Source organism: Arvicola amphibius, chromosome 2, assembly GCF_903992535.2.
Source record: "Arvicola amphibius chromosome 2, mArvAmp1.2, whole genome shotgun sequence".
Classification (NCBI taxonomy): domain Eukaryota; kingdom Metazoa; phylum Chordata; class Mammalia; order Rodentia; family Cricetidae; genus Arvicola; species Arvicola amphibius.
The window spans coordinates 1,406,088-1,426,725 of record NC_052048.2 but is presented as its reverse complement, the minus strand read 5'-3'; the positions used below and the strand labels follow the sequence as shown (position 1 = coordinate 1,426,725).

Here is a 20,638-nt window from a genome sequence, read left to right as displayed (position 1 = left end):
AGGCAGTGAGGCAGACGCAATAGCCCTCCTCTCCAAGATGGATGCAGGTTAGAATCTTCTCGGTAAGCCACCACCTCGTGGTGCTACACACATTAATAGAAATGGGTTAATCAAGAAGTGAGAGTTAGCCAGTAAGAGGCTAGAGCTAATGGGCCAAGCGATGTTTAAAAGAATGCAATATGTGTGTTGTTATTTTGGGTGTAAAGCTAGCCATGCAGGAGCTGGGCGGGACGAAAAGCAGGCCTGCTCGCCTCTTCACTACAATACTTCTTGAAAATTCTAGAGGTTATAGATTTAATACCCTGTCACAAACATTATTTACAGTGGACAAATATTGGCACAGCACAAATAGGAGCAACATGAAGGCAAACTTTCCATCCAGTACCAAAGACTACGGCTCTTCAACAGCATCTTTTCCCTTCATACTCACTGTCTGCATGGCTTGAAAGGGCACTGTGCTAACGGCTGCTGAGCTTCCCCTTGCAGGAGGGAACTGGAAGCCTTTCGACAAGGGAGGTGCTGGCTTGCTGAGGGGAACTGTCGTCTGTGGGGGAAACACTGTGTCAGCCATACTTCCCACATGACAGTGAATTCACACTAAGCCCCAAGCTGGCACAGGTCAGCAAGTCCTTTAGGACGACACGGGAACACAGGAATGCAGAGAGCAGCACTGACTGCTGAGGATGCACACTAGCACTTGCTTTTGATAGGGTGCTGACAAAGTGATATCTCAACTGCCTACCAGCACCAAGCTCTCTGCAAGCCCTGAACTGCTATTTTCCAACTTATAATCTAACATTACTCCAAATATATGCAAAGACTGAATTTAAGAAAAGCTTTGGGTTAGTTCCTTAGTGTTAATTTTCTATTTAAAAAAAATAGTGGATTTCTCAATTCTCTGCCTAAAAAAATAAAACAACTTTGATATAATTCAAGCAATCCTTACCTATAAAGCCAAATTAGTATGACACAAACCCAATCCCAAGAAGATTATAAAGCAGATCACTACGGTCATGTGGTAAAAATCACTTTTTCCTTGACATAAAGAAGCCCATTATCTTAGTTTAGACCAAATGAGCACTATAATAACTAATCATCATCTATACTGTCTTACAGTCTGTCATGAATTCTCATTTATTTGTTCACTCAAAAATCTAACCTAACAGTTACTGAATTGCCCCAAAATTCATCCCGTCCATGTCTGTGTAGTTCAAGGATTTGTTCAAACAGCAAAAGCTGAAATTTAGAACTACACACACAAACCTCATACTATCAAAATGCTCCTTTTTTGTTTGTTTGTTCTTAGAGTTTCTCCCTATAACCCTGGATGTCCTGGAACTAACTTCATACACCAGTCTGGCCTCAAACTCATGAACCCACCTGTCTTCCAAGTGCTAGGATTAAAGGCATGGGTCACCACCTCTGGCTTGCCAAAACACTTTGATAAGATGAGCCAGAGAGACTGTAACTCATTCTAACTCAGGGCTAATAACACTAGAAAAAAACATCTTCAGTTACATGAATATTTTATCCTAATCCTACCTAAAGATTTTCTCTTTTTTATATTAAAAATGCCACAAGGAAACCTAATACTTTGTTACTATAAAGATTTACTTTATTTTTAAGTATGTGTTTATGCGAATATCTGTATTTGTGCATGTAGTACAAGTGAAAGTCAAATGCCTCAGACTCCCTGAGGCTGGAGTCACAGGGAGTGGTGAGCTACTGCTCTGAGGACAGACTCAAGACTCAGGTCCTCACCAAAATCAATGCATGTTCTTAATCACTGAACCAACCATCTCTCCAGTCCTGTATACTACTTATTAAAATAAATTACTAAATTGGCTAAGCCGGGCCATACTCTACTGTAATCTCAACACTTGAAAAGTGGAAGCAAAAGGATCAAGAATTCAGGGTCAACCTGAGCTACCGGAGATCATCTCAAAATAGTAATACGGAGACTGGAGTGATGGCTTATCAATTAAGAGACATTGGTGCTTTTGCAAAGGACCTGGGTTCAATCCCTAGCACATGGTAGTTCACAACCATCCTTAACTTCAATTACAGGGATTTAATGTCCTTTTCTGACCTCCTTGGGCACCAAGCACCACGTAGTACAAATATATACATGTACAAAATAAAGAAATTTTTAAAACTTAAAAATAATAATTCTAAAAAATATATTTATTACATCGGGTAAGGTAAGTACTATTAAACCTACATACATGGCAAAGTCAAAATAGTGACCTGTATATGTCCTCGGACCGCAACATCTACAGAAAGTAATGCATTAATAAATACAAACATTTTAATTCCACTATCATGCCAGTAATTCATAAACTCATTCTACCATTCTTTTAAGACACAAAGAAATTAAGACCATGGGTCTCATTACCTCAGGGGTCTCTGAGGTCATAAATTCTGTTTCAGTTCCCGAAGAAGCCTGATCAGTAGTAGCCAAGCAAGCATTTGAGCTACAAGTAACTGGAGAAGAAGCCACCTAGACACAGAAAGACAGAAAACACTGTCAACACATGCTGTGGCCACTTCTTATCTCCTGGGTGCTGGACTCCTTGATTTGTTGCTTTTACTAGCACTCAGTGGTGCAGGCAGTATGCTAAGTGTATTACATATATTAATACACTTATTCCTAACAAACCTGTGTGGTAAGCACAATTATCCTTATTTTAGTGACATCAAGAAAAAGCAAAGAATAGTTGGGCAGTGGTGGTACACACCTCAATCCCAGCACTCAGGATACAACAGACTGATCCCTGGATCTCTGAGTTAGAGGCCAGCCTGGTCTATAGAGCAAGTTCCATGACAGCCAGGGCTATACAGAGAAACCCTGTCTTGAAAATAGCCAAAGGGAAAAAAAGAAGCAGGAGCAAAGAAAGGTGAAGTAATCTGTCCAAGATTAGAATAAAGTTCAATAGCAGAACAATTAGATTCATACACTGCCTTTCCAGGATATAACCCCAGCCTTGTTGACTAAGATTCTTGGCCCTAAAAATCTGGAGCCAGATCTATAATGTGACTGACACTTCACAATGCATACTGGCAAGCTAGGCACAGAGCTAGTCAAGTTTCTGGTCTGAAGACTTTTCATGCCTTACAGAGGTAGGAAGAAGTATAAAAAGGATGGACAAGTGTTACAAAAATCAAAATAGGAGCAAATTTCTAAGAGAAAATTAAGAGTTAGAAGCAGGTATAAAATAAAAACTAGAAACAAGCACAAAAGCAAAAATCACCAAGAGCAGTTTGGTAGAAAACCTATGGTACAAAAGGTATTAGAATGTAAGAGAAGCCTAAGGGAAAAAACACAGCAGTAATGATAGCAAAATGTGCGTCCAACCCTGCATCCCAATACTTTTTCATGGTTCTCAGAAACTCCAGTAATACAGGTGAACCAGAAATCAATGAGTGGTTATCAAACATCAGAGTGGTGATATTTCTATTACCTGCTCCCAGCACTATGGTGGTAGAGTCAGGAGGATCAAGGAGAGTTCAAGGTCATCCTCCTCAACTACACTTAGTGAACTCCGGGCCAGCCTGAGCTACAGTTGCATAAGACTTTGTCTCAATAAAACAAAAAAACAGGAATAGGCACACTCGTCTGCGCGCACACACACACACACACACACACACACACACACACACACACACACACATTTTCACACCAGAAAGAATTTGATAGGCCAGCCTGGTCTACCAGGCCAACCATGGCTACATAGCCAGACCCTGTCCATTTCACCACCACCCCCAAAAGAAAGAGTTTGAGGGAACTTTTTTAATACTCTACATTTTATATACTAAACACATTGATTTAGATCTAACCAAAATATTAGATTTATGAAACTTTTAGAACTATGCTTTTTTCTTTTTTTCTTTTTTTTTTTTTTTGGTTTTTCGAGACAGGGTTTCTCTGTGGTTTTGGAGCCTGTCCTGGAACTAGCTCTTGTAGACCAGGCTGGTCTTGGAACTATGCTTTTTTCAGTACTTTGAATTAAAATAATAAGCCAACCCATGATAACAGGTCTGGCTGCTGAGCTGTACTTGTGTACAAGGAAAACCACAGACACTAAGTCAATCTTCCTTTGTCCACTCATTTTTTTTATTTTCTCTTCATTCATATGAAGATAAATGCCCATTTTTATTAGGAGTTTGAAGATTTCATGATTACAAATAATTCCAGAAATATGAAATGTTACTCTATCAAAATGCAGTATGTATCTTCCTCACAGATGTGCTTCAATACCCATCTAGAGCTAACTAATTCTGACATCTGTATGATGATATCATTCCCAGGAACTATGTTACAGTTGGTCTTGTAGTTTTAAGGCCAAAGGCAAGGTATAATTTTTAACATGTTATCTAGAGAAAAGCATTTTGACCTAATCAGAATCCTAATGCACTTTATCATAATCATTACCGTGTAATTAATATATCACACAGGAACTTAAAGGACTGGAAAGGACAAGTCTTAGAGTGAAGTCCCCACTCCACACTGTCTCGGACTCTGACCAAAAACAACTTGGGGAGGAAAGGGTTCGTTCATATTACAGCTGCAGCCCATCATTCAGAGAAGTTCAGTCTCTGCCCACTTATTAGTTAAGCTAAAAAGACTTTGAAAGTCAGTGTCGTGGAACCTACCTATTATCCTAGGACTAGAAGAATAAAGAGACGGGAAGATCACAAGTTCAGGACCACCCTGGAGTACAAAGCAAAATCCTGACTCAAAATACAAACAACAAATTTTACTTAGAAGTTTCACTTACTGGGGTTGCAAATGTAACTCAGTGGCACTTGCCAAGTGGACAACCACAGAAGCTAGGTTTACTCAATGTCCAGCACCACACTGGGCAAACAAAAAAGTTTTACTTAACAACAACAAAATCTTTAATATTAATATTCATTTATAAGCTGCAATCACTCTTGCTTCTAAATTATCACATTAAGTAGACTAGCCAGAAGTAGTTTTTCATTCTAGTAAACATGGTGTTTGAGACCAGTGGTTCTAAATGTAGGTATGCAAACGCACCTAGAGAGGTTATTAAAAGCACATGCTACTAGCATGCTAACACAGGGCAACATCCCAGCACTCCTGAGGCAGGAGGATCACAAGTTCTAAACCAATCTAGGCTATGAAGTGAGTTCAAGGCCAGCCTGGGCTTCATTGAGAGACATTCTCACACACACACACACACACACACACACACACACACGAAATTCTCTTCTAGTAGGTCTAAGGTAAAACCTAGAAAAAATTTTTTTCAATTATTCTTTGCCAAAGTAAAAAGTCTTCCCTTGAAGCAAAAAAGAGTGTAAGACAACTTAATCCAGAAGTTACCTGTAATGGCTCTTGAATAAAATCACTTTGATTGGACAAGTTTTGCTCTGCAGATACTGTAGAGACTAAAATAAACAAACAAGGGTAGAGAAATGTCAATGCATCAACTGGACAGAACAAAGTTTACTCTTCACAAAGTATCAGTGGGAAGAACAGGTTCCTACTACAACTTTGAAGAAAGTAGACTGTATAGTTAGGAAAACTAATTCCATCTACAGTATATGGTGATGTGGTTTTTCTTTTTTTGTTCTTGTTTTTAATATTTTTATTATTATCTGTTTATGTGCACATGTGTGTATGTCTGTATATGGGCATATACCCCGGGAGCTAGAGTTACAAGCAGTTATACACTGCCTGATGTAGGTGCTGGGAATTAACTCGGGTTTCCTGCAAGAATAATACATGCTCTTAACCACTGGGCCATCTTTCCAGTCCCCTTGATGTTTTAAGGTTATAAGGGTAAAAGCAGCATTTCAAAGATTCCAAAAGGAAAGAACTATAACTTTCAAAAAAATCACTGGGGAAAATAATCTGGAAGACAAAGACTAAGCCACTGACACATATAATCTTCAGGGTAAGTCTTAGTTGATCATCTGTTTGTTTAAATGTTTTCCCTGTAGTTATACGTATTAACACACTTTTTACAATTACGTAGTTTTCAGTTTGGTTTCTCTTATTAATATCAGTCACTTCTGCTAACTATTCTGTTTCACCCAGCATTAGAGCATCAGTCTTTAGCAGGTGTCCAATGCTTACCACAGTTGGACAATGGTTGATCATGTCATTCCTTACCTGAGAGAAATTAGCACAAAGCCAGAGGCCTAAGCTTTGAGGCATCACACCAGTTTTTTTATTTAGGCTCCATCATTAGTTACCATGGTATTCATTGTTCTAAATATCAGTACCCAAAAGCCTCCACATTAGATTCACAGTTCAAAGGTCAAGTAGGTTATAGTCAGAAATCACGCCAGAACGACCACAGAAAACTGTGAAAGCAGCTATTAAGGATCTCTATTTGCCCATCTGAGAACTTTTCTCTAACAAGTGTAAACATGTTACTGAAGTATACTTATGGCCTAATGACAATTTATCCCTATGCAACTCTACTGACTGATGCATACAACTAGAATAAATTAACAAACACTCAAAGCTATCTGGAATGAATGATCATAAAAGAAATAACTGTTAGCTATAAAGCTGTTTAAGTCTTCTCAGAAAACACTATTATTATTTTACTGGGTTACCTGGAGAAGCTGAAGGTGGCTGTGGTGACGGAACTGCACTTGAGGGTTTGTCAAGATCTAGGACAGACTCCTGAAGATAGGATTCAAAACAGTGAGGAAAACAGGAGATTTATTTAAAACAATTAAACAGTTCACTGTATTGTAAGCAGTGAGGAAAACAGGCGATTTATTTAAAACGATTCAACAGTTCACTGTACTGACTACAACTTTTACTAAAGGTGCAGGCATCTCGCTAATTCCTACCTTGTGGTTTTTTGGTTTTTGTTTGTTTGTTTAGAGTTTTTTGAGACAAGGCTTCTCAGTAGCCCTGGCTGTCCTGAAATTCTCTCTGTAGGCCAGAATGGACTCAATCTCACAGAGATCCACCTGCCTCTGCCTCCTGAGTGCTGGGATTAAAGGCGTGCACCACTACCATCTGGCTCAAATTGCCTTCTAAATACTTACTTTATACCCACAAATTAGTAATACTCTGAACCCTGGTCAGAAGTCTTTTGCAGTGGGCAGCAGTCAATGAAGAGACTCATAACTGGTCAAGGGGTTAGAGTGAACGTTGAATGCTCAGCTCTAAATGGAACACACATATCAACTCCTCCAAAGCTCAAGGAATGGAAGACCCAGAGCATGAAACGCTCTCTTTGGGATATGACAAAGCTCTTGCACTCATGAACTCACAGAAGCTATGATGACCTACAGAAATCCAAGCCAGTCAATATCCTAGCATGGATGACATTAGGCATTTATGAGGCTTTACCCTTAGCTGAAGAGCTATCAGCAATTGACAGCTGCTGGAGGTGCTGGGGTGGAGGGAGCACATGGCTTTTCTTGTGGCTGCCAGATTGCTTTTTCTCTGGTAAATGGGTAAATGGTTCTACACTCACATGTATGCAGGCAGCACTAACTAAATGATGTGGATTTTTGGGTTTGCTTTTTAGGTTGTTGTGGCTTTTTGAGACAGGGTTTCTCTGTAGTTTTGGAGCTTCTCCTGGAACTTGCTCTGTAGACCAGGTTGGCCTCGAACTCACAGAGATCCACCTGCCTCTGCCTCCCAAGTGCTGGGATTAAAGGTGTGAGCCGCCACCGCCTAGCTGCTGTGGTTTATTTTTAAAAAGAGGATGAGAATATGAAGGCAGACTGGGAAGTACTGGGGGCTGCAAGAGACAATGGGAAAGGGGAATATGAATTGGATATGATCAGGACACACTATACATGTAAGAAATTGTCAAAGAATAAAAAAAATCCTAAAATCAAAATAAAACAAAACAGCTCATACTTGCATAAAGTGACAAGTCCCTTGAATCTGGGTCATGAGGTCTTGCAGCTTTTCTTTCCTCAACAGTGGATCCTTTGGAAAGGGAGAAGAAGAGTCTACAGGCTGGGGTATGGTCTTAGGCACCTATAAGAAAAACCCACCATGTATGAGTCTCAATCAGAAAGCTCACATTACTATTACATCTTCAGAAATCAGATGGAAATACTATTTATTAGACTTATCACAGTAAAAATTTTTACATAAATAAATTTTCCCCAATTAATTTTTCCCCTTTCAAAACAATTTAATGAAAATCTTTCTAAAAAATGAAGCATTCTCTTTCTAAAAGGACCCAGAATAAAGGCCCTTCCTTTAAAAGTATTACCATTTGTTCTCTGTGATAAGCCACTGACTATGACACATACCAATACTTCTCATCAAGGCAAAAATTATTATTATTGCATTAAATATGCATCCAATTTTTAAGATACATATGATTTCAGTTACTAAAATATTTATAACTACATATATATCAATATACATATATCCATATGCAAGATACATACAATAGGATTGAGGAAATACTTTATTATATTTAATTTAAAAGTATACTCTTGGAGGTGGCTATTAGAAGCTCTCATGATAACTTAATAAACATCTTGAATTTACCCTAATTAACATTTACAGTTCTTTTTTTTAATCTTTATGTGTATGGGTGTTTAGTCTCTCTCTCTCTCTCTCTCTCTCTCTCTCTCTCTCTCTCTCTCTCTGTGTGTGTGTGTGTGTGTGTGTGTGTGTGTGTGTGTGTGTGTGAGAGAGAGAGAGAGAGAGAGAGAGAGAGAGAGAGAGAGAGAGAGAGAGAGAGAGAGAGAGAGAGAGAGAGAGAGTACCATATATGTGTGTGCTTGGTACCTACAGAGGCTAAAAGGCATGGGATAGCCAGACCTGAAAATTCAGGTGTTATAGCTGCCATAAGGGTTCTGGGAACCAAACCACTGTCTCCTCAGAAAGAATAGCCAGTGAGTGCTCTTAACCACTGAACCATCTTTCCAGCCTTTAGCCATATTTTTTATAGCCGAGATCAGCTATTCATAGAGAAGTGAATGTCCTCTTAGTTACTGAAAGAGCCTGAACTTCAACATAATGTTGCCTGTACCATAAAAACAAATTCAAGAGCTTGTTCCAATACTGAGAGGACTTAAGAGAGCCTTCATCCAGCAACTGATGGAGGCAGAGACCCACACTGGAGCACTGGACTGAGCTCCCAAAGTTCAGTTGAAGAGTGGAAGGAATGAGAATATGAGCAAGGAGGTCAAGACCATGATGGAACCCACTGAAACAGTTTGCCTGAGCTAATGGGAGCTCACCAACTCCAGCCGGACTGGGAAGAAACAAGCATAGGACCAAACTAGTTCCTCTGAATGTGGTTGACAGTTGCATGGCTGGGGTAGACTGAGGGGCCAATGGCAGTGGCGCCAGCATTTATTTCTACTGCATGTATTGACTTTTTAGGATCCTATTCTCTTTGGATGTATACCTTGCTCAGCCTAGATATAGTAGGGAGGACCTTGGACCTTCAACAAGGCAATGGCTTACCCTTTCTGAGGATTAGATGGGGGTGAGGTAGGAGGGGGTGTGGAAGGAATGGGAGGTGGGGAGGGAGTGGGAACTTGGATTGGTATTTTTTTTAAAATCTAATAAATAAGGAAGGAAGGAAGGAAGGAAGGAAGGAAGGAAGGAAGGAAGGAAGGAAGGAAGGAAGAGATAGAAAAATGGGGAACCTTTATAACAGAAGGATTTAGGTCTCTGTATAATATGCTAAACAGTTTGAAAATGAAACAATTAAATGAAAAGCTATCTAATTTAGATAGAAAAAAACAAATTCAAGATATTTGGACCTTTATAACTAAATTGCCCTAGTTTTCAATACCATTCAATAAATAGCATGAGATCAATATACTAGTACAGTATAGGTTCAAATATACCTAGCAGATTTGCAAATTAGGAGGGACTTATGGGCTTTTTTGGTTTTCTGTTTGTTTTTTAAGATAGTCTCCCAGCACTCGGGAGGCAGAGGCAGGCGGATCTCTGTGAGTTCGAGGCCAGCCTGGTCTACAAGAGCTAGTTCCAGGACAGGCTCTAAAAAAGCTACAGAGAAACCCTGTCTCGAAAAACCAAAAAAAGAAAAAAGAAAAAAAAAAAAAAAAGACAGTCTCTCACTATGTAGCACTAACTGGCATGGAACTTGCTATGTGTAGACCAGGCTGGCCTTAAACTCTCAAATTAGAGTTCTGTTGTCTTACTGTTTTATTGGGATATTAAAATGAAGTTTTTAATATGCACCTCAAAAACAGCAATCATACAATCACTACTAGATGTTATTTATAAATTAATGATGTGTGGCTGTCAATCTTCTACAAGGGCAGAAATAAAATAAAGATATCAGCACTTGAAGAAAAGAAAAGGAGAGAAAAAAATATTAGCATTTGAAGAGAGAAGAAAAAGAAAAAAGTCAGGCGTGGTGACACGTGTCTCCAGTGCCAGCATTTAGGAGGCAGAAGCAGGTTGATCTCTATCAGTTTTAAAGCCAGACAAGTCTATATAATGAGCTCCAAGCCAGCCAGAGCTGCATAATAAGATCTTATCTCAAAAACAAAAACAAAATCCGGGTGTGGTGGTACACACCTTTAATTTCAGTACTCTGCAGACAGGTGGACCTCTGTGAGTTCAAGGCCAGCCTGATCTACAAAGCAAGTTCCAGGACAGCCAAGGCTATTACATAGAGAAACACTGTCCCAAAAAAGAGAAAAAAAAAAGACAAATAATTCTAAAATTCTTTCTATAAGGCAGTTTGTTTATTTACAAAGCAATGTTTTGACCTCTCCAAACAAAATGATTCTTCGCAGTATTAGATGACCAAAGACTTGATCAGAACATTCCTAACTAAAAAAGCAAGTGGTTAAAGGAAAACTACTAAGTTGGGGTGGAAGTTGAAGCGAAGTCTTCAGTAAACAAAGTGATGGCAGGTTTGCTTTATAAGCAATATTAAGTAATGCAGAATTAAAGAACAAGCAATAGGAGCCGAGGTTATCCAAGGATCATTTCTTTTAAACCTCACATCCTAGAGAGAGATTTATCATCAACAGGATGAGGCAGACATAGAAATCTACTCACATCTTTGGGTTTTACATTTAACTTCCTGGGCAGGAGCTTGTCATTTGGTAACAGGTCAGCTGAAGCTTCTCCCCAGGACTTTAGAGGCGTCTGTGACTGTGGTGCTGAGGAGTGTTTCTGGTTCTCAGCATTGTTTTCCCAGGACACTGAAGTTGGAGGCTTTGTTGAATCCCCTTCTCTGCACACAGGAGTGGTCCAGGACCTGCTGCTGCTGCTGCTCTGTTCACTTTGCACAGAGACTGTCCAGGATCCAGGAGGTACCTTCTTTGGATCTTGTTCTTTCTGAGGCTGAACCACCCACGGCTTTGGTGTATCCTGTATGTTCTGCTCTTCTTGAGGGGTGTCCACTTTGGACTTAGGGTATTCTGACTTCCAATGACTCACAGGTGTCACAAAAATCTGTTGCTTCTGCTTTTCCTGTAATGTTGACCGGAGGTTCCCCTGATCAAAGGAAACCACAGGCTTTGATACCTCCTGGGACTTAACAGAAGACTCCCAAGACTCGAAGGACTCCTGCTGCTTCTCTTGACCATCTGATTCAGGAAGCGTATTCCAGCCTTTGAGGAGATTTGGTTTTCTAGCATAATCTGCTTCCCAAGATCGTTCCTTATTTTCTTGTTTTCTTGAATAATTTACTTCATTCATATAGCGTCTGTTCAGAAACTAACCCAGAGAAATAAACAATGTGCTTCAGGCTTAAAATATATAGACTTTTAATGTAATGTTCAATTCTATTAATATTCCTATATCTATCAGTCTCACACAAAACTATGTGACATGACATGACTCTTATCCTTACCCTAATGAAGAAACTAGACTATTTTGTAACTGAAATGAAAACTTTGACACATCAAAAGTAGAAATCTGTGACCCTTTTTAGACTAGAAGGAACTACACATTATAGTCCCTTTACCTAAGCAATTCTGTCTTTGCCAGCCCGAGGGTCTTTTCACACAACTATAACCATCCTTTAAAAGTCACAGCCAGGACAATTCAATCACAGAAAGTTATACTGTTTGGCTGTATGTCTCCTCAGTTCCCAGGTTTTTCTCTATTTCCCTCACATATCTATTATACATCTGTTTCTTCAATTCTTTTCAGCTTCCACAAATTTTAATGTCACAAAAAGAGTAAACACTGTCTTCTGCCACCAGTATAGATCTGGTAACAAAACTCTATAGCTCCTTAAAGTCTAACATAAGGGTTGAAAACAGCAATAGCTAATGCTAAAGAAGATACTGTACATCAGACTAGCCCCTTTAACCTTCACAGTGATACCAAATATGATCCGAGTCTTCACGACACAGAGGAGAACTATCCAGCCAGACACTAAGTTAATAAGCTACAAGGCAGGATTCAAGTTCAGTCTGTCTGCCCAAGCCTCAAACTCTAAAACCACAGTAACAGATGAAAATTGTAAACAACTTCAGCAAACGACCTGCTCATTTCTTACCTCCTGTGGTTGTATCTTTGGCTGCACAAGTTCCACAAGAGATTCTGAGAAGATAAAAAAAAATGTAAATAAATACAAATTCTAAGTTTTTAGCTTGATTATAGCTGTAATTCATTCCAGCAATGAATTTCAAAGAACTCAGAAGAATAAAGAATTAATACAATTAAATATATTCATAGCAGGACTATTCCAGCTATTGTTTATTGGTCAGAAGATGTAGCTCAGTGGGAGAGCACTTGCACAGCATGCACAAGGCCTGAGGTTTGATCCACAGTACAAAAGAAAGGAAAAAAAAGAATGGGTTCTAAGAATAATTGTAATTGAAGCTAATATTTTATGAGATATTTACTGAAGTCCCAAGTTTTTATGTTTTTTTTAATTATTTTTTTTTTAATAACAAGGTTTCTCTGTGTAGCCCTAGCTGTCCAGGAACTCACTGTGTAGTCCAAGCTGTCCTCAAACTCTCAGAGATCCACCTGTCTCTGCCGCTGGGATGATCAAAGGTGTGCACCACTAAACCCGGTAAAAATTCATTTCTCTAAGGATGGAGTTTCACTGTGTAGCCCAGCCTGGCCTCAAACTCTCAATACTCCTGCCTCAGTCTCCTGAACGCTGGGATTCAAGTGTGGACCATCATATCCCGTTTTAAAAAAAAATTTTGTTGTTGTTTGTTTTTTCAAGACCATGTTTCTCTGTGTACCCCTGGCTGTCCTGGAACTCGCTCTGCAGACCAGGCTGGCCTCAAACTCAGAGATCCACTTGTCTCTGCCTCTTGAGCAGATTTAATTTTGAGGTGGATTTAAATTCATATGTCAACACAACTTGGTTTTAAAATTTTATTCCTAATTAAAATAAATCTCCTTCCACCCACAAATAGCCTTACTAAAACTGCAAGGGCAAATTAGTAATCTCAGCTTGAAATAGAGCCTCTACCAAACCATACTACAGTCAAGAGCAGCGTGAGAGGGAGACACAGAAGCACTGAACTTGGCAGTGAGGTGAAGCAGGACTAGGCAGGCATCTCAGCTGGCTGTTTCTGTCTAGCATGCACAAAGCTTGGGTTCCCAGGCATGATTCTTAATACAGCATAAACCAGTCATAGGAGTACAAACTTTTAATCCCAGCACTGGGGAGACAGAGGTAGTAGAATTGAGAAGTTCAAGGTCATCCTAAATTACACAGTAAATTTAAGTAACACCAGCCTGGGATACATGAGACCCTGTCAAATAAAAACATTTTTTTTTAAATTTCTTCTTTTTTGATTTTTCAAGACAAGATTTTTCTGTGTAGCTGTGGAGCCTGTCCTGGAACTCACTTTGTAGACCAGGTTGGCCTCGAACTCATAGAGATCAACCTACCCCTGCCTCCCAAGTGCTGGGCTTAAAGGTATGCACCGCTACTGCCCAGGTAACATTTTTTTAATTTTAAAAAAGGGAACGAAGGAAATAAATGGCTAATCAAGAAATACATTTCAGCCAGGAGGTGGTGGCAGTAAGAAATGCAACCTTTATAATGGAATATGTCATGAAAGCAGAAAGGCACCATCAAGAGGGAGTACAAGCACTATTAGGAACAAAGTATTATGATGTATGTATGAAAATGAAACTGTCATAGTGTAACCCATTTCTTTGTATGCTAAGCAAAAATTTAAAAATAAAACAGGAGTCCTGGTACGATCCTATTTATTTCAGCACTCAGAAGAAGGACAGTCATCCAAGTTCAAGACTAGACTGTCCCAGAAAAATAAAAATATATAGCTAGCTAAAGAACTTCAAAGATTACAACAAACCTGACTCTTTGATAGATTCAGTCTTCAGTAATTGTTTCTTCTTTTCTGATTGCATTACCATCTCTTCCTCTTTTTCCTTAGAATTTTTGAGAACTGGGACATTTTCAAAATACCCTGAGTTCAGCAGTTTAGACAGAAGATCTTTCACATGTTTGTCTAAGAAAGAGTGATTAAGACTTAGCATATAACCTAAGAGTTCATTGAAAATTACGGCGAACAAGAATCTTAATGTTATCCTGCTTACAGTCAACCATCACAAGAGTGGATGGCGGGGAGAGACATTGGAATTGTCTGTGCCAGCAAAATAAAAGGAATTCATCTTTGCACTTCATGCTGAACCAATACAAACAGTAACGATGAGACTAGATATTTAACAAATAACTGAAGTCTCTCTGGGTTCCATTTTTATCATTTGAAAAATGACAAAAAAAAATCAAAGAAGCTAAACAAGAAGCGTGTCAAAAGCACATATTCCCTGAATTGAAACATTTTTCCTATCTACCTCCAAGATACTGTAACTAGTTACTACTCTGTGTTGACCATTAATTAAGGACTTGTGTAAACAAAAGCTAGTTCCTCCACTATAACCAATAGGAAACCTTATCTTTAACACTCCCGTTTTTATTGTTGTTCTATTTGGTTGGTTATATGGAAACCAACTTTCACTGAATAGCCCAGGCAGTCTCAAATGGGTTATTCTCCTACCCTAGCCACCTCCCACCCTCCAGGGGCTGGGATTTGAGCCGTCAGAACTGGCTTAAGCACTTTTAAAAATGACAAAATTCCTTCATTAGATTTTACTCAAGTTATGCTGTTTGCCACTCCTAACAAACTAGCACTAAAAAGTTTTTTGAAAATTGTAAAAGTAATGTCAAAGTTGCAATTTTTTACAAGTCTACCAATTCCAAACCAGGCAAAAACAACCATAGCCTGTGCCTATTATTCATTGGCATATTATAACATTGATTCGTTCACTTTTTTTTCTTTGTTGTGGGTTTTTGTTTTTGACTTTTTTCTAGAGAGGGTTTCTCCATATAGTCCTTACTGTCCTGGAACTCACACTGTAGACCAGGTTGTCCTCAAACTCAAGAGATCTGCCTGCCTTTGTCTCCTGGGTATTGGGATTAAACACGTGTGCCACCACCACCCAGCCTGATTCTTTTTAATCAGCCATTTTTTCTTTTTCTTTTAAACAGGGTCTCACTTTGTAGCCCAAGCTGACCTCAATCTCACAGCAATTCTCCTGCCTCAGCTTCCTAAATTCTGGGATTACAAGTTTGTACCACCATGGCTATATTTTAGTCATCTTTGAAGTATTACTTACAAACAACTTTTCACACATTTCATTCTCATAGCTTTAACAGATGCAAAATCATGCAATCACCAATAGAACCACAATTTTAAAGCATTTTTAACACCCAACAAATCCCTCACCTGGCAATATAGTGTTGACCTTTTCTAGAATTCCATATAAATAAAGTCATACAACATACATTTTCATGTGTCGTCTGGCTTCTTTCACTAAGCATAATTACTCTGAGATTCCTCCACGTTCTTGCATGTTTAATGGTTTTTTGTTGTTGTTGCTGTTTTTTGTGGGGAGGGTTTGGTTTGATTATTCTGAAATAAACTCTCACTGTGTAGTTAGAATTTAGAACTGGCTTAGAACTCACTGTGTAGATCAGGCTGGTCTCAAACTGGTAATGATCCTCCTACCTCAGCCTCCCAAGATATTACAGACATGGGAAGCAGATACTGACATTTCTTAATTGCTAAAATTCTACTGGATGAAAATATCATATTTTGTTTATCAATTTACTGCTATGCATCTACACTAACGCTAATTGAGAACTCCTATGAATAAACAGTATAACACTGTAGACAGGTACTCATGTGAGCACTTGTTTTCATTTCTGCTGGGTTCTAGACATGTAACTAATTGGCTATACAATAAGTATACAATTAATTTTATGAGGAAGTGACAAACTCTTTTCCAAACCACTTTTTTTTGTTGTTATTTTTTGCTTTGTTTTTTTCCAAGACAAGATTTGCCATGCTGTTCAGGCTAGCCTTGAATTCTTGGGTTCAAGCTACCTTACCTCAGTCTCCTGATTGACCAGGACTAGAGTACATTCTACCATGCCTTAAACAGTTTTAAACAGTTATAAATCTTGATAGTTATACAAACACGGCCTATTTTTCTGTAGATATATGTACTTGTCTGTGGTTGCATGTGCACATGTCTATGGAGGTCATTGGTCAGTATGAGGAGTCTTCTTCAATCACTCTCTCATTAAATCTGAAGTTTGCTGATTTAGCTACATTGGCTGGGCAGCAAGCTCCAGGGATTCCCAGTGATGGGATTTCAGCCACTGCATGCCCAGTTGGGTTTTTTTTTAATAGATACTAGGAGATCAAACTCAAGTTTTGTGCTTACACAACAAACACTTTACTAATCATATTCCAGGCCTTAGACTTGTATATTTTCTAAAGAGGAAGAAGTTAACTAATGATGGAAATACTTATTAGCTCATAGGGAATTCTCATGATCCCAAGTTGTGTCCTTCATATTTCATGTCTGGCAATTTGAATGTGGTCATTTGACAGTCCAACAGACAGACCATTTTCTTACAATGGCCTACTAAATAAATCTTATATTAACAATGTAGGGATTTAAAGATCTCAAATAGAACAGGTACCACTATTCAGAATAGGAAACTGAACTCAAAAATGATTAAGCTAGTATTGAAACCAGTACTAAAAATAAGCTTTTGTTCCCAAATCATATTGGTTGTCACATGAAAATTTTGTTAGTTCCTTTTCAGCAAATAGGAATATACAATAGCTTCTTTTAATATAAATAAAGTGGTCAGCTGGGCGGTGGTAGCGTACACTCCCAGCACTCGGGAGGCAGAGGCAGGCGGATCTCTGTTAAGTTTGAGTCCAACCTGGTCTACAAGGGCTAGTTCCAGGACAGGCTCGAAAGCTATAGAGAAACCCTGTCTTGAAAAACCAAAACCTAACAAACAAACAAACAAATAAATAAATAAATAAATGTATCATTCTTCCAATAAATACAGCAATGTCAGACATGTAAATTCTGATGGAATGACACAGTTTAGACCCTCGATATCATACTAAACTTACAGACAAAAGGTTTACTATATACTGCCTAAGTCCAGAGTACAGGAAACTCACATGTCGTTCCTACCACTGCTTTCTCACTACCTTCCAAAAGGTCCCAAAAGTACAAGGACGACTGCTCCATCTGGTCTTCAACACTGACAAGGAAAAGCAGCAGCAGAACAGAATGGCTTTAGACATACACATATACATGAAGAGCAGAACAATGTACATATGAAATATAACTCATCCATAGTCGATATGTAAATATGCTAATTCTATCCTTTTACTATTTGGAAGCAAATATTGAATTTTATATATATATATATATATATATATATATATTTATCAAAAATAAATAAAAGATTTTACCAAATACAGCTATCAAGAAATAGACCAAGCTGCCAGTGAAGTATCATGAGTTATCCAATGTGTCTCAGAAATAAAAATGAAATGGAAACGCTCAAAGCTTCATTTAACTTCACTTTATAGAGGGCAGCTATTTTTCAACAGGAAGGAAGCTTCATCCCCTGAACCAGCCAGAGAGAAGGCGGCAACCAACAATAAATAGGTGACAATGGGACAGAGCACCAGCACGGAGTAAGGCATGCAGCTCTCTGGAGTGAACTGAGCTTCACCTGGCTTCTTCCCTACCCCAGGCTGATGTTTTCGTAACAGATGGGCTCTTCTTGGCTCTGCCTTCACAGCTAACAAAGAGCTGGACCAACCCATACCGAACAAAGCAAAAGCATAAAGATCTGTCTGTTAGCTGATATAGTCAACACAAAAATAGTAGCTAACTGGGGGAGAAAATCTTGGGTAGCTTCAATTTTGCAGTTTTAAATTATCAGTTCATTTGTAATTAGTATCACAGTTAATATCTGCATAGAGTTGAGACAATGATCAAGCTGTTTTGTTTTGAGAGAAGGTCTTACCATACCTGGTCACACATTATTTTTAAAACCAGTGTTACACGAAAGACAATGTCAATGAGGACATTCCAACTTACTGAATTCCTGAATGATCTGTCAAACATAACTAAGTTTCCCATACTGAATCAATTTAGTTTTTTTTTTTAGTTAATTCCTAACTACCTACAATAGAAAAGCTAACGGTGCTACAAGCTCTATTTCATGAAGATCATTTCTCTGACTGACTTACCTCAGACTTCCATTTCTTTCAGGGCAGGTCAGTTTTGAGAATTTAATGAGGTAGTCGAGTTCTTTTGAAGGCAAATACATTGCACCATTCAAGCCCCCTTTGAGTTCTTTTTGTACATGTTCTTGTGTCAAGCTCTGTAATACATACTGAACTTGAAGTATAGTTCGAAGTTTTTTCTTCTCAGCCTCAAGTTTTAGCATGTGCTCCTTTTTCTGGGCCTTTTTCTGTGCTTTCAGTAGCTGTTATGTTAAAACAAACACAGGTTCACATATCTCAACTACGCATGTTAGTAGCAATTTATATATAACAAAATCTAACCCAAAATAGCTAGAATTAGATGATACATTTTGCAACTAAAGAAACTGAACAGAGGCTGGCTGTGGTGGTGACCACCTTTTTATCACAGCACTTGAGAGGCATAGGCAGGTAGGGAGATCTCTGTGAGTTTGAGACCAGCATGGTGTACAAAGTTGAGTTTCAGTACAGCCAGGGCTACACAGAGAGACCCTGTCTCAACAACAACAAAGTATCTGAAATTGAGTACTAGTGTGAAATTCCACATCTAACCCCATGTAATGGGTCAAAGTAAAAACTGTAGGTATCCTGGGTTAGGGAGATGGCTCGGGGACTAAAGGCACTTGCCTTCATGCCTGACTACATGAATTCAATCTTGGATTCCATATACTAGAAACACAAGTGGCCCTCTGGTCTCCACATGTGTGCTGTGGCATGTACACACCACCACCCAAAACACACATGCAAAATAAATAAATGTAAAATTAAATATGAAACACACTAAAAGTAGTATGTAAAATTACCCTCAGGTTATATTAAATATAAATATATTTCATATTTAGAATTAAGTCTCATCCCCAAAATAGTTCATTTTATATGTGTAATTAATTATTCCAAAAAACATTTCTAACCACAGGCATTTGAGACAAAAACAAAACCTTTTTAAAAATTCCCACAGTAAATGTGTTTTGTCAACCACTTCCACTATTCAAGTTTTTAATTGATTTAGGGTTTTTTCAATTTTTATTTTTTGGAAACTCCATTCATATCTAATACAATAGGAACCTTCGTCATATCCATCCCCTAATCCTTCCCGTCTAGCTCACCCCATCCACGCATTCACCCCCAACATATCATATCAACTTTCTCAACTTTTATTAACCTTTTTTTTTTTTCTGAGACAGAGTTTCTCTGTATAGTCTTGGCTGTCCTGGAAGTCACTCTGTAGACCAGGCTGTCCTCAAACTCAGAGATCCACTTGCCTCTGACTCCTGAGTGCTGGGATCCACCCAGGTCATAACTGTATCTTGAAGTTTAACATGTTATAAGCAAGGTGACATACCATTTAAATAAAAAGTTTATTGCTAGGCATGGTGAGACATGTCTTGAATCCCAGCACTCAGGAGGCAAAGGAAGGTATATTTTTGTGAGTTCAAGGCCAGCCTGGTATCCATAGGAAACTCAGGACAACCTGGGCTACATAGTAAGACCCTACCTCAAAAATAGTAATAATTGGGGGCTGGAGAGACGGACGGCTCAGTAATTATGAGCACTTGTTCTTGCAGAGGACTCAGGTTCAGACCCAACACTACATGGTGGATCACAACTTCATGTTACTCCAGTTTGAAATCTGATATTTGAAATGTGAACTCCTTGAGCACCAAGCACATACATGGTACACATGCAAGTAAAACACTCAAATATATAAAATAAAAAATAAGGTTAAATTTTTTTAAAAAAAATAGTGGATCTGTTTCCACTAAAAGTATACAGCTTTCCCAAATAGTTTTTATGATTATGTTTCCACAATATTAGTTATTTTTTTTAAACAAAACAGCAAAGAAAGAAAACACTCAAGATTTTTTTTCCAATAAATAATACAAGTATCAGTATCTTGAAGTCTATAAACGATCAATCCAGCCAGGCATAGTGAGGTGTGCCTAAGGTTTCAGCACTAAGAAGAATAAGGCAGGGACACAAGTTTGAGCATAGCCAGCCACAAGATGAGTTCTAACCAACCCTTGTCTACCCAGCAAGACAAAGGAAAGGGGGGGGGGGGGAAAGGAAGAAAAGAAAGGGA

General features: G+C 38.6%; 1 protein-coding gene across 2 annotated transcripts in view; it reads right to left on the bottom strand.

Annotated features, from left to right (window-relative positions):
* The window catches only part of Caprin2 (caprin family member 2), a 50,651-nt gene that overhangs the window by 13,826 nt on the left and 16,187 nt on the right, over positions 1–20,638 (bottom strand). Inside the window, exons 5-14 of one of the 2 annotated variants that reach the window (XM_038318558.1) lie at positions 18,544–18,782; positions 17,458–17,540; positions 14,260–14,415; positions 12,471–12,514; positions 11,018–11,680; positions 7,865–7,987; positions 6,595–6,664; positions 5,351–5,415; positions 2,396–2,500; positions 431–544 (exon numbers count right to left, since the gene is read on the bottom strand). In XM_038318558.1, the coding sequence (XP_038174486.1) occupies positions 431–544; positions 2,396–2,500; positions 5,351–5,415; positions 6,595–6,664; positions 7,865–7,987; positions 11,018–11,680; positions 12,471–12,514; positions 14,260–14,415; positions 17,458–17,540; positions 18,544–18,782 (1,662 nt within the window). The remainder of the gene's footprint in view (positions 1–430; positions 545–2,395; positions 2,501–5,350; positions 5,416–6,594; positions 6,665–7,864; positions 7,988–11,017; positions 11,681–12,470; positions 12,515–14,259; positions 14,416–17,457; positions 17,541–18,543; positions 18,783–20,638) is intronic. The other variant, XM_038318559.1, reaches the window with a different exon arrangement.